Genomic DNA, 20,393 nt, shown 5'->3' with positions numbered 1-20,393 from the left:
TACTTTGAAGCTGTGATTTATGGAATACGTACTCTTCTGAATTTGTAAATTTGACATTTGACATCTCAGACTTGTCACTTCCCGTTTTCATTGTTTATCGTTTTTCATAGCTAATTAAAGTTTTCCGAGTGTGTATGTATTGTAGGTGGCAAACTGCGATGCAAGAAACATTTTTATAAGACTCGGAGTCACGTGGACAACATTTCTTGTTGGACGTTTCCCAATAAATCCCGATTCACACTCTGTACTGTGTGCAATTCGCTCTGATGACGAATTTGTGCATAAATCTCGAAGTTCCCGCAACGAATATTATCGGGTGTTGATGGTGGCGTCTCGTCCTTTTGGTACGCGTCCAGATCCATCCGCTTATTTCCGTCTCCCGGAGCGTGACGGCGGGTTTAGTGGAGTGTCGTGTTTGCATAGGGAGTCTGTGTCTGAGCGGCCCCCCAGAGCTAACTAGTATTTTTCGTTTGTACAATTTGATTCGGAGAGTGGTGATGATTAATGTCGACATAAATCTCTAGGTTTCGGTTGACGTTCGCGTCCAAACAGCACGCTCGCCATGATGAATATTGTTACAGCGTGTACATGATGATGGTCGACATTTCTCTCTCGACTCGGCGTGTTGTTAGCCGACACGTTTTCGTACTACGATGTTCTGCGCACTTGTCTCGTAATTTATCAAGAGTGCAAATGTACGAAATATGGCCAGGGATGTAGTCCGACAACTTGACTCATGAATTTTGCCTAATAGACATACAGGGACTAAGATTAAGTCCATAACTTGCGGGGCTGAAGAGTTACAGCGTTTTAGTCCAAGCAAGACGAACGTATTCGCCATTAGGCGACATTATGACATATTTTGGTGTGCTACACTGAAGTAATCAACAATCTCATGTTTGTTTCTGTTTAATTCAAGCAAATATTTTGGAAAAATTGGTATTTTCTTTTCATGGTGAACGTTAATATTATTATCAGACACGCTTCTAATAGTTTGTTGTTCTTATACCATACTGTTATGTTATCAGAACATTGTTAAACTACACTTTACATGTTCGTGAAGTATCTTCGTTATTATAATTACATAACAAACATTGTTGCAGCTTCGCTAACATTCATCTCGTTACACCGAACATGCTAATTTAGGAAAAACAAAAAATTTTCTCCCAATTTTTCGTGACCGGCCAGAAGTTTTAATTTTTTTTTTATTTACGCAATAATAAATTCAAAATATTGAATAGCTATTTCTGTAACCAGTTAGGAAATGCGTTATTTTGTGTAACGAGTGGAATATTTGCGGGACGAGCGCAGCGAGATCCCGCAAAATCACACAAGTTACACAAAATTGCATTTCCTAACGTGTTACAAGATTTTTTATAATTTTGTCAAAAAAAAAGTTTCTTCAAACGTTAAACGAAGTAATGAATTTCATTAATAATAAATTATTAATTATAAATAGTTTATTTTAGATTTTGTGACAGACAAATTATATTTAAATATGCAAAATGTTTTCTGTTTATATCTAAATAGAGGGTGATTCAAAACGAATGCACCAACTACTAGCAGAATACAATGAGAAGAACATAAAAAAAATTGAAAAAACATTTTCCCCCAGCTTCAATTAAAAGTTACAGGGTGTTAAAGTTAGAAATAAAAAAAATATATTTTGTATTTGAGTATTCTCTCAGACACTAATTAAATTACATATTTTTCTTTTAGTCCATTTGCTTTTTTAAAAACCGAAATTTAAAATTTTTTTACACAGTGTTTATTAAATCTTATTCAATTAATCATGCGCTCGTAAATGTCAACAAAAAAAAATCGAAATTTGGAAAATAAGAAAAAACAAAAAAGCATCAGGAAAATACTTGTACATATTATGTATTATGTTTTGACGTTCCTCTAACTCTACTTTAAAAGATTACAAGTAGTTGGTGCGGTGGTTTTGATACACTCTGTATATAGATCGAGAAAAATGTTTCCAGGGGATTTAAGATCATTTGACCTTTGCAGACCTTTTTCTTTATTTTACTTGGACTACAATCATTTATAACAACCCTGTATTATATCACATCGTAGAATACTAGAAGAAATAGCGATTGGTGATTCATTGCAAGCTAACAAATGAGTCCTGAGCAATAACTGATAAGATAGGAGGAATATCCATTGTGTTGAATTGCTGGAAACTAACAAAACAGAAATCTATGGATATTATCATTGTTATATTTACTATTATTATTTTTAATTTTTTATGTAAACAGGAAACAGTTTTTCTTTCATTCTTCATATGGTGCAATAAAATGTAGTCGAAGTAGGCTATTAACAGTTTTCCTTACAACTGGGCAAACGTCGTCATAAGAATGGTCGACTGCTTCGGCGGAAAAATGTTCCTGAAATTCTTGGCAACGAGCAACAAAATAAAATTTAAGAAAAGACATGAGAACTTTGGACCACGGTCGACTTTGTTGTTGTTTTATATTTAACAATTTTTAAAATATCTCACCTTATATTTTCTTTTCCCGTTTAATTTACAACATTCAAAAAATATAGTAAAATAGCAAATTTATTGTAAAATATTTTTATGCAATATTTTATTCTTCTACAAATACAGTGTGGAATAAAATGATTTACATCTAGTTACCTTTGGAATTTTTGTACATGTAAATTTTCCTGTACCGCTCTACTTTTTTTTTCGAAGTGCCGAACTATTAGTTCTGTTAATAAATGTCATCAATCGAATTGACAATTGTTACAATTTACTAAATTGAATTAACAAACGTTGGTCGCCACTTTCAACACTAGCTGTGACTTGCTTTTGTTAGCTGCTTTTTAATTTCAATCTCAACTTTGCATTCATATCATCCCTTCCCAATAAATCACATTTGGAATTTGGATATATATTTTGAGGTTAGGCTTTCTTTTTTTTTGTAGAGCGGCATTTCGTATTTTTACAAGGGTAATGCAAAGGTAACTAGATGTAAATCATTTTATTCCACACTGTATATATCAGAAGAAATAACAGAGATATGTAAATATTTTTCAATCTTGACCAGGTATTGTTTACATTAATTCTTGGAAAAGCTACATTCTTGTTATCGATAAATAATATTTACTTTGTTGATTTGTTTTCATTCATTTGATTTTTCCTTCAACCTTTACAATAATTGATTTATATTTTCTCCATAAGTGTAATGTCATGGGGTAAATTTATTTATCCTCATAGTGTAAAATAATAGTTATTTAAACTGCAAGTGTGAAATAGATATTATTATTTTTGTTTACATAAATCACATAATAAGGATAACAATGTTGCATGCAAAAGTTTGTCTACTACTGCCCAAAATGTTTTAAAGTCGGCACATTTTTATCTGAATTCACTCGTCAAGTATCAATTGCTTTGTTTAATTACCTTTGATGTTTTCCGTTATTTGCTTTATCGCACGGCGTGCTGTAAAACATTTTTATCGCATTACGTGCAATAAAGTAAGTCATTAACTGTCCGAAACGAGTGGGATTAATAAAATATATCGCACGGTCGTAGATAAAATCCTGTGCAATTTTATTATTGACGGTCTGCAACAAGTCACTCTCAACAAAGTCTCAACATTCAAACTACTTAATAAGATAAAAAAAATTGTGCTTTGTAGACTAGCGCAGAGGTGGTTGTCATCCCTGTGCTGAATCTTTTATGAAACCATTCTTTTATCTTGATCGGTGTCGCCTTGTATGCACCCGATCGAGCGTAAACTCTGCAGTTTGTCGATGCAGATCAGGCCTAATTGACCCGGAGCGCCGACTTATCTCCGGAATTTGATTTTCGGTGGCGTTCGGTCGGTTATCCGCCCGTCTCTGGGGGGACGAATTAATAAATCAGATAAAAGCGCGATTACCCGCATCTGTATTTGTGTTCATAAATTGCGTGTTTGAGTGCGTAAAACCTTGTTTAAAACTGCAAATACGAGCGCGCAGCGAGCATGTGGGCAAACAGACCACCCCTCCGATAAAAACCCTTCCGGAGTCAATCCCGGCGGCCGTCCGAGTATTTTTCGTAGATTTTATTCGTAATAATGAAATTCTCGGCCGTGGGACTGTCCACTTTGACCCGAAATCCCGTCCGACCTCCCTTATAACCAATAAATCTGGAGACGCGCGCCGTCTGTCGCCCGATTTTATTAGATTTGGATAGATTCGTTTGCAGAAATTCGAGGCGAGGGGCGGCGCGGCCGGGGGCAGTTTTCGGTCACAACTTGCCATAAATTATGACCGGAGTTTATGGCTGGAACAAGACGGACGAGATCAATCCATGAATGTTTGATGGGGAAGACGTGGGGGGTGACCGGACACTAACTGCCCTTATATTGGGACATAAATTATTCCGCACAGGACCCCACCGAAACAATGCACACTCTGCGATTGAGACGTATTGGATGTGTCGCAAATTATTGATAACGTCGTTGGCGGCTGATTGAGGCGGCGTCCTTAATTGACCGATTTATGGCGGTGATCATCAGGGCTTCCAATCAAAACCGCCGCGATTAACAACGCGGTGGAGACTTTTGTCGGGACGGCTAGTCTATGAGTCTGATCGAATCTTGTGCCAAAACAACCGAAATTGGAGAGGCTGCAATAATTCCACTATGATATATGAAAATTTCTTATTTACGTAAACAGCATAATGGCCGGAAGGGTCATATGTCGTAAAGTTGCTATATCGGGGCAGATAAGAATCTAAAGTTGGTTCGGTACAATCGAAACTAGCACAAAAAGTCTTCTAATACAGTGGTAAACATCCAGTGAGTTTACGAGAGCCATAAAATATCTCGGACACAAATGAACAAACTTTATCTAAATAATATCAAATATACAGGGTGTCGCAAAATTAACGTATTCCAAGTCGGGGGTCTTGTAGGGAAAAATCTCAGGAATCTCGAAAAAATAAAATAAAAAATATAGGGGGGGTCTTTACAAAGATATATGAGTCTGAAGGTTCAAACTTTTCATCATGTTATAAATGGTTGACATTCATTTTGAAATATGGTGAGGATGATCATGTGAAATATTAAAATATAAATGAAAAGACATTTCTTGAAAAAACAGCTTTATCTCGAAAAAATAAAAGTTTTATTTTTCCAATTTTTGTTCAAAAGGGAAGTATAACATAGCTAGAATATTAATCAGGTACTTTTGAACAAATATTGGCAACTTTGATATTTTTTTCAAAGTGAGCAATTTTTTTTTAAACATTTTTACTTTGTCAACAGGATGTCCCCTACTAAGCCCCGAACTCGGAATACGATAATTTTAAGACACCCTGTACAATCTTGTGTAATTTTCTTTGTGTACTTTTGTGCAGGTTTTGGTATTCTTTTGAAACAGAGAAATTTGAAAAATAACCAAATATTGATTCAAAAGTTATTGAGAAATTTTTAGTTTAGTCCACAGAAAACGAAACTCAAAAAAGATATTACACTCGCAAAACACAACTAACATCTGTCAATGAAGGCATCACCCTTTTTCGCTCTATCTTTTTTTCATCAATTCAGTCAAAAGTCCACTTGATGAACTTTTCATTTGAACACCCGTTATAAAGGTACTATCTTACAACTGCACACTATAAACTGTCTACAATAAAGTGTGGATTTTTTTGAGAATTTTAAAAAAATGAGTCTTAAAATGTACCTATTATGAAACACTAATACGGATTATTGAATATCTAATAAAAACCTCATTTAGCATTTTTAAAATGACATTTAAGTTTATAGGCCCTGTAGATCACCAGTAAATTGCGTTTCAACGTACAGTAGCGAGCAATAAATTTTGCTCGTCAATGTCATTCTTTGACACAATGGAAAGTGCTCTAGTGTGAAACGGACATAACCTATAACATATTGTAGGGCATTAATTAACATTATGCTCTAGGAAAGTTTCTCTAGCTGGCGTTGCTAGTTTTTGTTTTCTAGTATATTTTTACGAGACATACCATTTTAGGAAAGGTATAATTTCGTAAAAACCTGTCAGATGTAAATTGTGTCCTGCCAGATTTAAAGACGTTTTGATAAATGTAGAAACTAAATTTGATGGAAAAGTTGTTATGAAAATAACACAATATCAAAGTTTGCAGGCTTCAAACTCAATACGACAGAGTTGTATAAAAATTGTGAGGGAAATAAATTAAACGGGGGAATATTTGAAAACGGAAACGTTTATCATTTTAAGAAATAGTAGAAAGACGTGAGTGCGGAAGACTGGGATGCAGACATTTTACAAAACACTTAAACCCAGAGAAAGCAACTGAAACTTCCCGATTACACTTTTTTCGAGTGGACTTTGCCGAAAATTAAAGCAACACTTAACATTCTTGTCAAAAACGAAGATTAAGTCGTTCCACTCGACGCATTTACATCATGTACGAAAACATATTCAAAAGCGCGTTTAATGTCCTATAACCATAATATTTGTCGAATCACACTAACACAATTTTAAATTCAAAGTGGCTAAATTTAGAACACGAAATTGTGAGAATGCCATCGCCCAGATCTAGATGAAAGTATCACTTTTGGTTCAGACATCTGACACGTGCGTATCATTCTGTGATAGTTCCTGCCTACTAATTCCATTGATCAGCGAGTGCGGTGAATTTATGTTTCGTCGAATATTTTTGACATCCAATTCTTCGTATTGTCATTCGTTATCCGAACGAAGCAGTAAATCACGCAGGGATAGCGAACGAACTAACGAGTTCCAATTTCGTTTGGGTTAAAAAAGGGCCGAAAGGCCTTCGTTCCAATTCTAATTTCGGTATAATTCATAGTTGGTTGGGCCAACAAAGATAATTGACAGCACCGAATCCATATATCACATTCGGATAGAGGGCGCTCGCGTCCATCGGCCATTACAATAATTATGAATGCAGTGTCAGCCGGACACGGGATTCCTCTTATTGACTAATTGACGTGCGCGATTGGAATAATGCATCGTGGGGGCGGCGTGTTTGGCCGGCATTCATCTATGATTTGTGTCGGCCAGATTCGCCGACACAACTTACATCCATCAATCGATTCGGTTTTGATGTTTCGACTTTTTGGGCGCAACAAGAACAAAAGATTAAATGATAAATCACGTGGTCTTTTAACCGACGATGACCGTCGTTCCGGGATGAAGTAAAAAGATAAATCGGAGGGGAGCCTAAACGCCGCCGTTGAAAAATGCCGGCGATTTATATTTCGAGGCGGAAATATGGCCGGTTCAAGCTGTTCCGGCTGGGCACTTTATACAATATAAACAAAACAGGATTTGATTAAATCGATGCCGACGAAACGAGGACCCCGCAATTTGTGATAATTAGTCATTTTTCCGGGGACCTGTCCCGGGACGAACGTTAAACAACAGTCGGACCGGGCGGAGTACATCGATTATCAATTAAGGAGGGTCCCTGTGTGTGTGTTTAGGATCAAAGAAGCGTGGACGGATAAAAACAATAAAAAGTGCTTGTTCTCTTAGGAAACGTAATCAATCATGATGGCAAGTTTGCTCCTGTTCGTGTCAAATTCGCCGCGGTTAATGCTGTTCGGACGATTATTAGATCTACTAAGCCTTTCTTTTCCCTTGGCTAATGGAAAACTTTAATAGCGCCCATTCGGACAGATTTGATAAATTTCAGACACGTGACCTTCCACCCCGCTTTGAATATTTCAGAGTGACGTGCCCTCCTTTACCGACCACAAAACACGTTAACGCAACTCGCTCTAACTTTGTTTTATCCTTGGCTGCGCCCCGCCATCTTGTCCCCCTTGCGCGCCATCTTGTGCCCGCGCTGCCTCCCCTCATCCGCCATCTTGTTCACCCTGATGGGTTAATTTGTGTTTTTATGGAAAATCCAATTTGGAGCGAGGCGATTATTAATGTCGACATAAATCCAGCCGTCGAGCAACATTTGTATTCAAACAGATCGTTTGGCATTTTTGTCGGGACGGTGATTGCTGTAATAACAATTTTTTCGGTGAGCTTTCATATTACCAACACCAGGGGCGGGTTTTGTTTTGGCAATTGTTATTCCGAGGAGCTGGCCTCTGGGTTTGCGGGAGATAAAAGAAAAATAATTTCTAATGTCTGGTTGTTTGTCATTTTCGCTTGTTTATTTGTTGTTTTGCGAGAAATGAATAAGGTGGCGCCAGAGGGATCTCGAGGAGTTGTTGGCTCGTTTTTTTAGTGTGGTACACTTAGTAAGAAATTTTCGCGAGATTGGATGCAAGAAATCAAAATGAAAATTAAATTAAGTTATTTTAAGCGCTTGTTATTCATCCCGGGGGGTGAATATTCCATTTCTTCGTTCATAAATTAAAAAACGATTTTTCTACCACATACATAATTCAAACAAATTAAATTTTCGTAATTATTTCAATGAATTACTTAAGGGTGTGGTCTAGTTTTTGGGTTTTCTGCTCTTACCAATTACTTTACGGTGGTGCGGTAATAAGTGTTTTACCATACGTCGTAAAATGACATTAATTTTTTGAGCTACAATTTTTTTAAATTGCTTTTAGTCTTCTACGTTGTCAAACAACCTCGTAGGTAAAATTTCGGCACATTTAAAAAAAACACCCTGTATATCATATTTTATAAAACGTACACCAATGCGGTTTCCTTGTTTTAAAGCATATTTCCTATAGGTTACTTCGCATTGGCGTACATTTTATAAAACATGATATACAGGGTGTATTTTTAAAATGTGCCGAAATTTTACCTACGGGGTTGTAGGACAACGTAGAAGATAAAAGCAATTTAAAAAAATTGTAATTCAAAAAACAAATGTCATTTTATTTTTTGACATAGAATTTTTTAGATATTTTTTCCGAGTAGCTCGTGATTAAAATATCTGTACAACTTTCAATAACACTGTATAATTTTAGATATTTAACGACAGGTGAAATGACACCAAAGCTCAACGTAATAGTGATAAATGTAATAAAACTTGTTTTATTTCCGACCAAAGAGAAACCTTGTCTGCAAAAATGTTATGAAACTTTCGCTCTCCTTTCTTTGCTAGATGAGACAACGATGACATTCTTGTTTCGAGGATTAATCAAAAACCTTGTTCTGCACGAGGAGATTTGTTTGTCTCCGTCAATACATAACAATTTTTGCGGCGTCCCGATTAGGCGCCCGCTTAATTAACCACAAATTGGTTCATCCATAGTCTACAGATAGAGTACACCATGATAAACAACGTCATTACACGAAGCATGTGCTGATGAAGGGTAATCTGGCTTTATTAATCAGGAAATTCAAATTTACCATGGAAGATCCCTTGATTTACTTAATTTCATCCGGGATCGAGCATCCGAAAAACGGTTCCGGCCACGTGTCCAGGTGCGGGTCACTCATCCCCTCGAACCTCGTCGAGGGGGAAAGTTCAGGATCTTAACGGACTTTTACAAGCTCGATGATTACGCAAGACGAAGGCCCCACCTTCTCGGAGGTATTTTAAATATCACGTTTATTTCGGTGTTTTTGTTTGCGTTCGTTCTTGTTTTCCCCGGGGGCTCGATGCGTTCTCTCTGTATATTTCGGTCTTCCAAACAGATTTTTTTCGTATCCTGTGTTTTCCATCATCGGAGAATTTATATCGGACGGAAGGCAATCAATTAAGCGGCGGGCTCGGGGGCGGTTGAAATTAATTCGAATTTGGCCAAATTCGACGAGAACCGAACCAATTTGCACGCAGATCGGACGAGAAGAATTATTTTTACTCTGACATCGTAGTTGGCTGCCCTTCCTCTGGACTTCGACTGTCAATTTGATATTTGACAGTTCACATTTATCACTTTGCAGCTTTCATTATTTATTTATCGATTTTAAAAGTACTTCCTCTCAGAGCCCCTCGTATTTAGGCAACCAAGTAATCATATAAATTAACTTTTAGCACAGTGACAATATGCAATGTAGGCGGCAAATTTCACTTGCAACTGCGACGCTAGAAACATTCATAACAACCCCGTCCAGGTAATTGCGCAGTTATTAAAATGGAAAACTTGCAAACCAGGTAATCACGAGTCCCGTTGTTTAACGCAATTTGGCGTGTTTGCAGAAACAAGACGAGCCGAATCGGGTGTTCGCGGGGGCGGCGGGCGCCAACACAATATCAAAGAACGCCAGGATGACTGCGAAAGGGAATTCTGGAAATTCTCCAAAGGGCGGATATATTTAATTAAAGCGGGCCCGTGCCGGTGACGATTTTTGCGTGTCGAGTGCTGATTTACTCCTTCATATTTCTCTATTCGGGTTGGGAAAAAAATGAGGCGGGGGCGCTCCATTGTTAATACGAGATAACAAAAATTAGTCCTGAAAGCGTTTTCGGGACTCGGAAAACGGGGTATTTAGCGCAAGACCGCAGCGATTATTCGAAACTGGTGGCGACTAATGCCACATAATTAAGGTTATAAATGGGCGCAAGTTTGTGACGATTGCGTGCCCGAAAACGGTGCGCTGCTGGCTCTTTTCTCTCGACCATAAAGGGGGACTGTCATACGGCATTTTGCAGAATTACAACCGTTTTGCCCAATTAAGGCGCACTCGCATTCGTTTATCCGCAATGTAAATGTAAAGCGGGGCCTTTTTTAGTTTGTAATTTGTACTTTGGCGATTAGGACGGAAGGGTTGTTGCTCGATTGCTCAACCGGCAAAAATGACAACTGCCGGTCGGGAACCCCAACGGGCGCAAACTGTGCTCAAAGTTTTCCAAAATATTGGCGACCGAACCAGATTTTTTCTGCGAAACGACTTTTGAACGAGCGGGGTTGCGTCATGTAGATACATAATAGCAACTGTAATTTATACTGGTAGTAAATGAACAGATAATTTACTCATTTACACCAATTTAGTTACAGCCCAAGGCTTTTATCCTAGACCAGAATAATTTAAAAGACCAATATGTCATTGACAAAGTGAAATTTAATGAACCATTTGGTGTTCACGACTGTAACACTTTATTGATTTCCTTACGCCGAATGTGCTTTGTTACTAAATGAAAGCTATTTTTTTAGGTTCAGTTTTAGTCTAGCAGTTAAGTGTATTATTTGGTGTATAGTTTTATAGTGTTAAGTTATAGTTAAGTGTTATAGTTAAGTTTTATAATGTCGTTGATAATTCAATAAACAATGAAGTTACTGCAAAACATCAAATTGAAATATTATTGTGTTGAGTTGATATTATAAATAATAATAATAATAATAATAATTTATTGAAAAAAGAAACTAAAATTGAAATTAAACTTAATCAAAAGTTAAATATCGCGTTATGAAGAGGCAAAAGCGGCAGAATTGGATTTATTACCGAAAGAATCTAGGGAGAAGTATGCATGCAGTGCAGGAGGTATTCAAGAAATGGATATGATGAAAAAAAAATTGCCAGCAAATTATGGAAGATGTCGTTTTGGCTTATTAACTTATTTATTACTAAATACTCAGAGCGTTATTTTTTGACATTTTTTATCTTCACGAATGGGAAATTTACGGCAGTGAAAAAAAGACACTTTATGAAAGACCTTAGTCATAGAATATTTTTTTAGGCATCCTTAGTGAAAACGGTAATTTTACGTACTCTTCAGCGGACGAAAAGTAACTCTTTTTCGGACGCTGACCGTGGCGCCATTTATTGGTCTGTTTGGCAAGTTAACAACGAAAGCGACAAAACCGATAATTGTCTTGTCACCATAAATTATGTAAAGAAGTATGTAATTGTATTGCAAATAGTAAATTTCTTGTTTTGTTGGCAATCTGATAAAAAATACTATAAAGAAAATTGTTAATATGAACATATTACATAATACATTTCTTATTTGAAAAAGGTAGATACAAAATAAATTTGTAATTTTTTCAATGATGTCTTTTGCTTTGTTGTGGGGTCGCCTAAAAATGTAATGTGTAACTCTGCCAAAAAGTGCCTTTTGTCCGAGGCTGAGTTTTCTGGCCGAGGCGCAGCCGAGATGCACTTTTTGGCCCTGATACATAAATAACTATTTACGATTGCAATTTGAGAAACAATCAACTTGAAATCACAACAAATCTTAAATTTGACGTTTTTGAATTAAGATCGCGAGACAAATTAAATTGTTTTCGATGCACTCTTATGATTCTGCTATTTCCGTGCACGTATTTGCATAACGCCGGAGTGGAATAATGACACGCTACAGCACTTTTATAAAGCTTTTTACTGCTTTCACTATTATCATAAACAAGATGTTTTTCCGCACTAAAAACAGTGAAATATAGTACCTACAGATGTTTTAGCAGCGTAGAAAAAATAGTATATGGTACTGTACTGATATGCTTGATTTGATATCTTCAAGGAAATTAAATATCGTGAGAGACTTCTAAGGCTTCTAATGCTTGACGAGGCGTCCTCGTACGCATCATCATCAATAAATATATTGCCAATCATTACGATTGACATATAATAAAAAATATATATTTATAATTTTCTTTAATTATCTGTCTAGTATTGATCTTAATATACAGGGTGACTGACGAAAAACCTTTGATGCTGTATCTTGCTTATTTTTTATCCGATTTGAATAAATGACACATCAAATGAAATAATTTTGAAAACACTTCAATACCAACTAAATAAAAAAAAATTCTTGCGTCTAGTTTTTGACAGATGAACATTACCTTCTTTTTTTCAAATAGCACTGTACATTTTTTTTTATTCAGTATTGTAGAGATTTGTCTTCTGAATAGAAAAGTGCAAAGAACTATACCCATTCATTAAACAAAAGTCAAGAAATTAAAGAGTAAATGTACAAAATTTCAAAAATCAAGTGACCAAAATAAACAAGACAGAAGTTTGTTCTAAATGCTCGAAATGACTAAGTAAGCTCTGAATATTCATTTGTCAAAACAATTTGATAATCATAATAATAATAATGTTGCTGTGGAAGAAAATTTCCAAAGACGATTTAGCGTTAACGTGTGGTGTGGCATTTTTGGAGATAGAATGGACTAGTGGGTCCCTTTTTTATTGATAGCAGTCTCGATCAAACAAAGTATCATATTATTTATTATCAAACGTAATAACCAACTTTCTGGATGAGATACCAATAGCAATAGAGTCGTGTTTCATCAGGACGGCGCCATACCACATAATACACGCATGAATGTTGTATTTTTAAATAATTTAAATCATTTTGGTGAACGATGAATGGGTCCTCATGGAGCTATTCGATGGCCCGCTAGATCCCCAGATTTGAATCCATTGGATTTCATCATCTGAATCATTGGATTCATGCGAAACATTCGAGACAATGTTTATTTGACCCCACCAGGTACCCAAAAAGAGTTAAGAAAAAGGATAGTGCGAGTATGTCAGAAAAAACCCCGAAATTTTTTACTGAATGCAAAGGTGGGCATTTCTAGAAGGTATCGACAGTGTCTACAACAGCATTGAGTCAATTTTGAGCAACTAGAATAGATTTTGTATTGTTTACAAATTTGATTACTTGATTTTTGATTTTCAATTTTTTTCAATTAAAATACATTTTTTGTTTTTTCTTTTAATGTACGATAATTCAGAAGAAGATTCTTTATAAGAACGAATAAAAAAATATACAGAGTGTAATTTGAAAAAAAAAACGTCTGTCAAAAAATAGATGTCGAAAAAAATATCTAATAGGATAATAATGAAGTGTTTTTCAATCTATTTCATTTGATGTGTCATTTATTCAAATCGGATGAAGAATAAGAAAGATACAGGGTCAATGGTTTTTCGTCAGTCACCCTGTATCTCGAAGGAAGTGAAAAGGAGGGATGAAGTTATTATATTTTAGCTTAACTCCGAATAAGTAGTATTCATTAGTCAATTCATTACTCATTACACACTAGTAGGATATGATACTTTTTCGACTACGAAAAAATTTATCATTTTCACTATCTCAGTGCATGTATTACTTCTTTTTAATAATCATAACTGTTCCCCAACTTTATAGTCCTTGCAATGATTAGCAATTCAACTTTGAGTTTGGTCACAACCCGTGAAGTAATACATTTTACTCACAGCCGTGGGTAATGAATAGTATTACTTAACAGTAAACACATATGTAATGAATGCATGCATTTTTTAATAGAAAGAGAAGCTGTTATCTTACAGGTTAATTTATTTTTTATCCTAATTTAATCAAGATTTGTTATCTTTTACCACTTGTCTTAAACGAAATTATCACGACTATATTTCCAAATTTTACTAACCACACGGTACACAATTCCTCCCTCTATTGCATCATTAATTGCCCCATTAAAACTAATTTATTCCAGTTGCATAGATAATTTTTTAATTATGTCCCTTTCAGTGCCACGTTAAAAACACCTGCTCCTACATCCCCTCTCCCTACTGGTATAAATATCACCCCTGTAACACCTTTACTCCTCACCAGAGATGCTTTCATTGCAGACATTTATTTACATTTTCGAAAAACGTCCAGCAATTGTGCAAAATCGCTGGCCTTGAAACGTTCCATTGACTTCTTCAAATTAACATTTTTTCCCCAGCGGTGGAACACAATGTGGGATGTGACCGGGGCTTTTTGACTGGTCGTGTAATCATACACAATGGTGATTTCTATTTTCAGGGTAGCGGTCCACGTTTGCCGACTCTTTATTAAAAAGAAGGGATGCGTTTCACTTCTTTATCGATTCTTCTTTGATGTGTGCGTTATTGTAGGGCTGTAGCTACCTGAAGCAGTGCAAGCTCTCCTAAGCTGCGACGGAAATATTAGTTTATGGAAAAAATTCTTAGCGTTCGCCGATATTAATAAAACAAGTTGCTATCGAGGAAATCCGATTCTCTCACAAATTTTCTGAATATTTTTCCGACAATCTCCCAGACGTATTTCTGTTTCTTAATTCTGCGCAACAACAGCATCTGGATTTCTACCAGTGGGCCACATCTTAGACCCGATTCCACTACCTAGATTTCCTGTGTGAATCCCTGGAAATAGCTTCATCACTGTCGAATTAATTTTATGGTTGTATGTTTTGGGATGGATGCACCACAAATGGACAACAGTGCGCGCGTAATTATCATCAATGTGATTAAATCCTCCCGTCCTGGTGGCGGTACAAATTTTGAAATTAACTTTGTCCCAATCGAATTATTTTTCATGATGCGCTATTATCCAGCCAGTCTGGACCACTAAATTCCAATTGCGAATACAAAAACGTGCGGCGACACCGCCACCGGCCTCACAAATAGAAACAAATACGTGGCTGGTCCCATTCGGGGGTTGATTTACGCCAACTGGCTCAATCTCCGAAATGTACCACCTAGATGTGATGCATCCCAACCCGTTAAACTAAAAATCCCTGTTAAAACGTGTGATTTATCTTTGCCTAGTTATAATTCACGTTGTCAACACGTTTTCATGCGTCTGGTGGCGTTATTTGTTTTTAATTCATATTTATGTTTAGACAAGGAAAAGTCTCGCACGTTAATGATTTAATCTCCTCTGCCATCGCGCCCCGTTTCATCCCCTCGTCGGCCTCTTTAAAAATTTATTTAATCAAAAACACATCCCGCCCTTCATGCAAAATTCGCACAAAATCCCTCTTAACTTTGGTACTGATAAAAAAAAAGAATTAAATTCGACGAATCCACCCTTGTTTGAGGAACAATTCCAATATTTGGATTGGACCCGACTTTAAAAAAGCTGACCTAGTAATACGTAATAGGGGAAGGTGGGTCGGTTTGATCAATTTGCGTGATGGTGCTGCACCCGATCACCATCGCGGAAGTCACCGCGGTTGCCACGGCGACCGAATGTACACGATTTTTTTTGTGTTTCAAGGGTGGTTCGCCTATATTATAAATTCGTTGTTGCGGGGGCGATATCATGGCCGAATTGGCCACGAGGGGGTGCGTCCTTATTCCGGCAATCCGCATGTTCGCCTTCATAATTTATACAACAAAAATGAGAACGCAAATGCGAGCGACGTAATTGTTGCAAAAACATGCTCGGTAAAGAGGTGCAAACGGTGGAGTTTTACGTGATTTTTTTTCCAGAGTAAAATGTTCGTCTTTGGAGGACGTAAATCGTGCACGGCTTTATAAATCTAGCGCATGTAAGAGGGTTGTACAGGATTTATTGTCCTTAACATGGATACGCCGGCACTGGAAGTGTGTGCAAACAATCTAATTGGGAACACAATGGAGTAAATATTCCCGTGGTGAGGTTATGTAGACGGAGATTTGAAATTTATTGTTAATATAAGAGGTGATGCTAGAGTCCTGACCTGGAAAATTAACCAGGGTTGTGCGCAAATTAAATAGACACATGTGCACTGTTCATATCAAAAGTCTCTTACAAAATTATATTTTCAAGGATTTATAGCGAGCGTTCAAAACAATTTGTGGATAAGTGATCTGGCGCTTGCTTTTGTTTCCGGTAGCGTATGACGCAGCTTCAGCAGCTGTCAAATTATATATGTCAAACTTTATTTATTCAGTGCAGATGCAGTGTCGTGCGAAGTATTTCTTTTGCAAACATGAGTTGTTTTTGAACTAATCAACGACAATTCTCCATGATGGTTTTTACTTTAACTAATATATCGGGCGTTCAAATGTAATCGTGGGCTAGGAAGACGTTGGAAACCGTCAATTGCTTTACTTTTTTAAAGTGCAAATTGACAGTTGTAATTAGAGCATGTTGACAGCTAACCTAAAAATTATAAACAAAAAATCTTTCTGTTTTTTTTTTCTTTCTTGGCAATGTTTTGCATTAAAAACAAACGATTGCTATTCTTGAAGGAAATATCTAAGGGCATCCTTTGCTGAAAACAAACATGTTCAATCATGTGCCGATTAAACATAAACAAATGTCATTTGTGTCAAACGGCGGAAAATTCAAACTTTACATTGATACAAATGGTTTACTTTTTTCAACACCTATTCAGCCCAGGTTTTCATTTGAACGCATGATATATGTATAAAAACCATGATCTGCTGACCATACATTTTTTTGAATGCACGATACATGGCAGACTTAGAGTGAGTGAGTGCAGGTGACTTTATTTGTATACAGAGGGAGCTATACAATTTCGGACAATGAATTATTTTCAGTTTTTATAAACTCAAAAAAAAATGGTGTCATATTAATTTGAATTTGAATCACAAATAAAATTAATTTTTTACAAAATATTTTTAAGCAAATTGCTGATGTATTTCTTGCCGTCCGTCATTAAATGCACAGGTTTTTCATTAATTTGCTTTCATAAAATATGTGATTTTTGAATCGGTCCAGAAGCGTAAAAAAATACCTAAGCGGTTCATTTTTCACGCATTTGCATTAAAAAAAGTGCCGTAAGGTGTCATTTTTTAATGCAATTATAAAATTGGACATAAAGTAGTGTGCTCTGTACGCTAGCCTTTGACATTTGTTCCGATAAACTGTCAAACCTGCGTTTCGTGATAGTGTTCATAATCAAATTTATTGAAACTTACAGGCGGCAAAAAAATGTTGTATGCAACTCGTGAGTAAAGCAACTTTTTTCACTCGTAGGAATTGCCGTGTTCGGCTTCAGCTCATCCAAGACTTTCCGACTCGTGAAAAAAAGTATTACTTTACTCACATGTTAGCTTGTTACATAAATAACTATCGGGCCTTCAAATAAATATATATTTAGAGTAGGCGTAGGGACATTCTAATTCTGTTAACAGTGTAAAGTAATTTTTGTAGGTAACCAATTATTCTCCGAAGTTACACAGGTTACATAGTAAGCTTTTTCCCAATTTCATATTGTCATATTCCGTGGAGGGGGAATATGGAGAATGCACTACAAAAATTAAAAATATTTTCTAACCTAATTTTATTTCGTTGAAATGTCAGACGTTTTTTGTGTCATTTTCTACGCTGGAAAAATGTTGCAAACAATTGAATTTCCATAGGTTGCTCTAAATATAAATTTATTTGAAGGCCCGTTAATTTGATAGGTTTTGAAAAATTAAAGAAACATTTGTTTTTAGTTATATTCGTGCACAACAAAAGTGTTTTTTGTTCCTCTTATTATAGAATCTACCCAATAAATGTTGGTTTGCCTTTGTTAGCCGTTACTCAAGAATTTGTCAATAAAACACTCTGTATTTTTATATGCACATACTTATCCCCCATTGGTTTTCTTGTTTACTTTGTGTCAACTTGTTGAGGAAATTCTCACATACAAAATTTCATATCGCAATACATATTTTGAAACAGTTATTTACATTAGAGTACGGTAAGGGTATTTTACAGCGCTCCAAGTAATCAGACTCGAGGCGAAGCCGAGCGCTGAAAATACCTACCCTACGACATTTGTATTAGACTTTTCGGCTGACCAAATATTTTATTGTGCACTTTTGCAGATTTTGATAAAATAACAAATGTCAAACATTTTGACGTACAGCGCTGCCAACCCAATAGGTTGTATTTTCCCTATTATGATTATGATTATTTATTAGTCAATAAAAACAAAAACATAAAATATTTTTTTTATACAGGGTGTCTGAAAATTCGCGAATTCCGAATTCAGAGCGTTGTAGGGAATCACTTCAGTAGTCCACATATGGAAATAAAAAAAATCAGGACTCCCCCCCCCACAAAGATACATTGGTCTGAAGGTGCACTTTTTGAATTGCGTTTTCTTCAAATACAGGCTGGAAAGTTCAGTGTTTATTGTTATTTATGGTGTAGATCTTTGTGGAAAATAATAACGTAAACATTTTTTTTGAAGAATAGCTTTACTTTGGAGTAAAAAAATGTTTGAAACACTCTGTATTTATCGTACCAACTGCTTCAAGATATTTTAATGAAGGTTGTGTGGAAAACTAACATAGCTATTTTATTTCCAAATTCTGTTGAATTTATTGTATTCTGACCAACTGACAATCTATTCTTGTAAATGTTGAAATGCAGAGAAAATAAAACGAAATAATACAGTCAGTGTTTTACAATTAAATCCATTTAAATCTCATTGTTTTGTTATTAATGCATGTATCAATTTCACATTACATTTGTGCAAAACCCCAGCTACACTACTGCAAAATTTCCCATTTTAACAATTTAAGTTGCCATAACTTCCGCTGCAAGTGCAATCGCCGCCGTTTTCAAATCCGCGGATTATCGTCATTCTCTCATGCACCACCGTCGATGGCGGTCACCATTACCCCACTATTTATCCTCCCCACTGTTCAATTTTTAATCCATACGATAGCCCCGATCGCAACCGAAGAGATTACAAAATTATGCAATTCCAGCGTGGGGGCATTGACACAAAAATTCACATAAATCATGTACACAGCGATAACTCTCAAGACACGATAAGATAAGGATTAAAGGAATAACCGGATTAATTAACCCCTGATCCCGACCGGTCTCAGGGAGACTCATAATTTAATTAGACGGCGGTGGACTAGGTCCCGGATTAAGAGTCATGCAAAAAAAAAGGGAAATGGGACCAACCTGCAACGGCTCCTGCGAGGACCACCAGGACGAAGAGACGTCGTTCCATGATCATTCAGTCTTTAGGCTAAACGTCCCATCTAAATCGCAGGCATTTATGTTAACAAATAATCACAGTGTTTTTCGATTAGATTAACCATCACGCAACACGCAAAGTCCTAGGAGTGGCGAGCGCTCGCCCTATGGACTGTTGTACATTTTTTCCGAAATTCCACTCGGGCTCAATTAATTTTTCCAGAGCCACAATCGCGTTTAATCAACTCGGGATGAAACAAATCAAATGTCATTGGTTGAGCGCGTCGATCCTCCGTGGCACATTTTCACGTCGACTTTTCCAAAAACTGGGAAAGAACAAAAGCCGGCGGTCGCAGTTGTCACCCGATTATCGGCCGCCACTGTTTTGTTTACATGATAACAGCGCACACTGGATTGCTGGTGAGGTCTGGAGAAGAGGCGTCTTGATGCCTCTGACGCCGGCGGCGGACTGAAAGCGCTGATACCGGCGCACACACGCACACACTCGCTCCAACCACCCCCGAAACATCTTCATCCCCTCTACCGCGTGCGCGGCTTACCTTTAACTCCACCACCAACTGCCAGGACGATGCCGGAACACAAAACTGCAACTCTAATAATAGCGCGACATAATCATAATAAAAAGAAAGCAAAAAGCGGACGCGAGCTTTTTCCCAGGCGATGCTTTAAGCTCGCCCTATGCAAATTGGATTTTTTCGGTCGACTTAATCGAGCCTGTGACCCGGTTTGGTTAATTTTTAGAGGCGCTCTATTGAAATCGACTGATTTGTTGACTCGTCGATTAATTAAAATTAATAGCGTCAAGTTGATTTGGAGTTATTGTTGGGAAAGAGCTCTGTACTGTTGAGAATATGACGGATTTGTGACGGAAAGGATT

General features: G+C 36.7%; 1 protein-coding gene across 2 annotated transcripts in view; it reads right to left on the bottom strand.

The window, feature by feature from the left end:
- The window catches only part of LOC138138100 (roundabout homolog 2-like), a 90,906-nt gene extending 70,898 nt beyond the window's left edge, over positions 1 to 20,008 (bottom strand). Inside the window, exon 1 of one of the 2 annotated variants that reach the window (XM_069057851.1) lies at positions 19,481 to 20,008. In XM_069057851.1, coding sequence (XP_068913952.1) covers positions 19,481 to 19,535 — 55 coding nt within the window. In that variant the 5' untranslated portion in view covers positions 19,536 to 20,008. The remainder of the gene's footprint in view (positions 1 to 19,480) is intronic. The other variant, XM_069057852.1, reaches the window with a different exon arrangement.
- Between the last annotated feature and the right edge of the window lie 385 nt (positions 20,009 to 20,393).

This window comes from Tenebrio molitor, chromosome 9 (assembly GCF_963966145.1).
Source record: "Tenebrio molitor chromosome 9, icTenMoli1.1, whole genome shotgun sequence".
NCBI lineage: Eukaryota > Metazoa > Arthropoda > Insecta > Coleoptera > Tenebrionidae > Tenebrio > Tenebrio molitor.
Note: the sequence above shows the minus strand (reverse complement) of the source record. Positions and strands in the feature narration are given on the sequence as shown.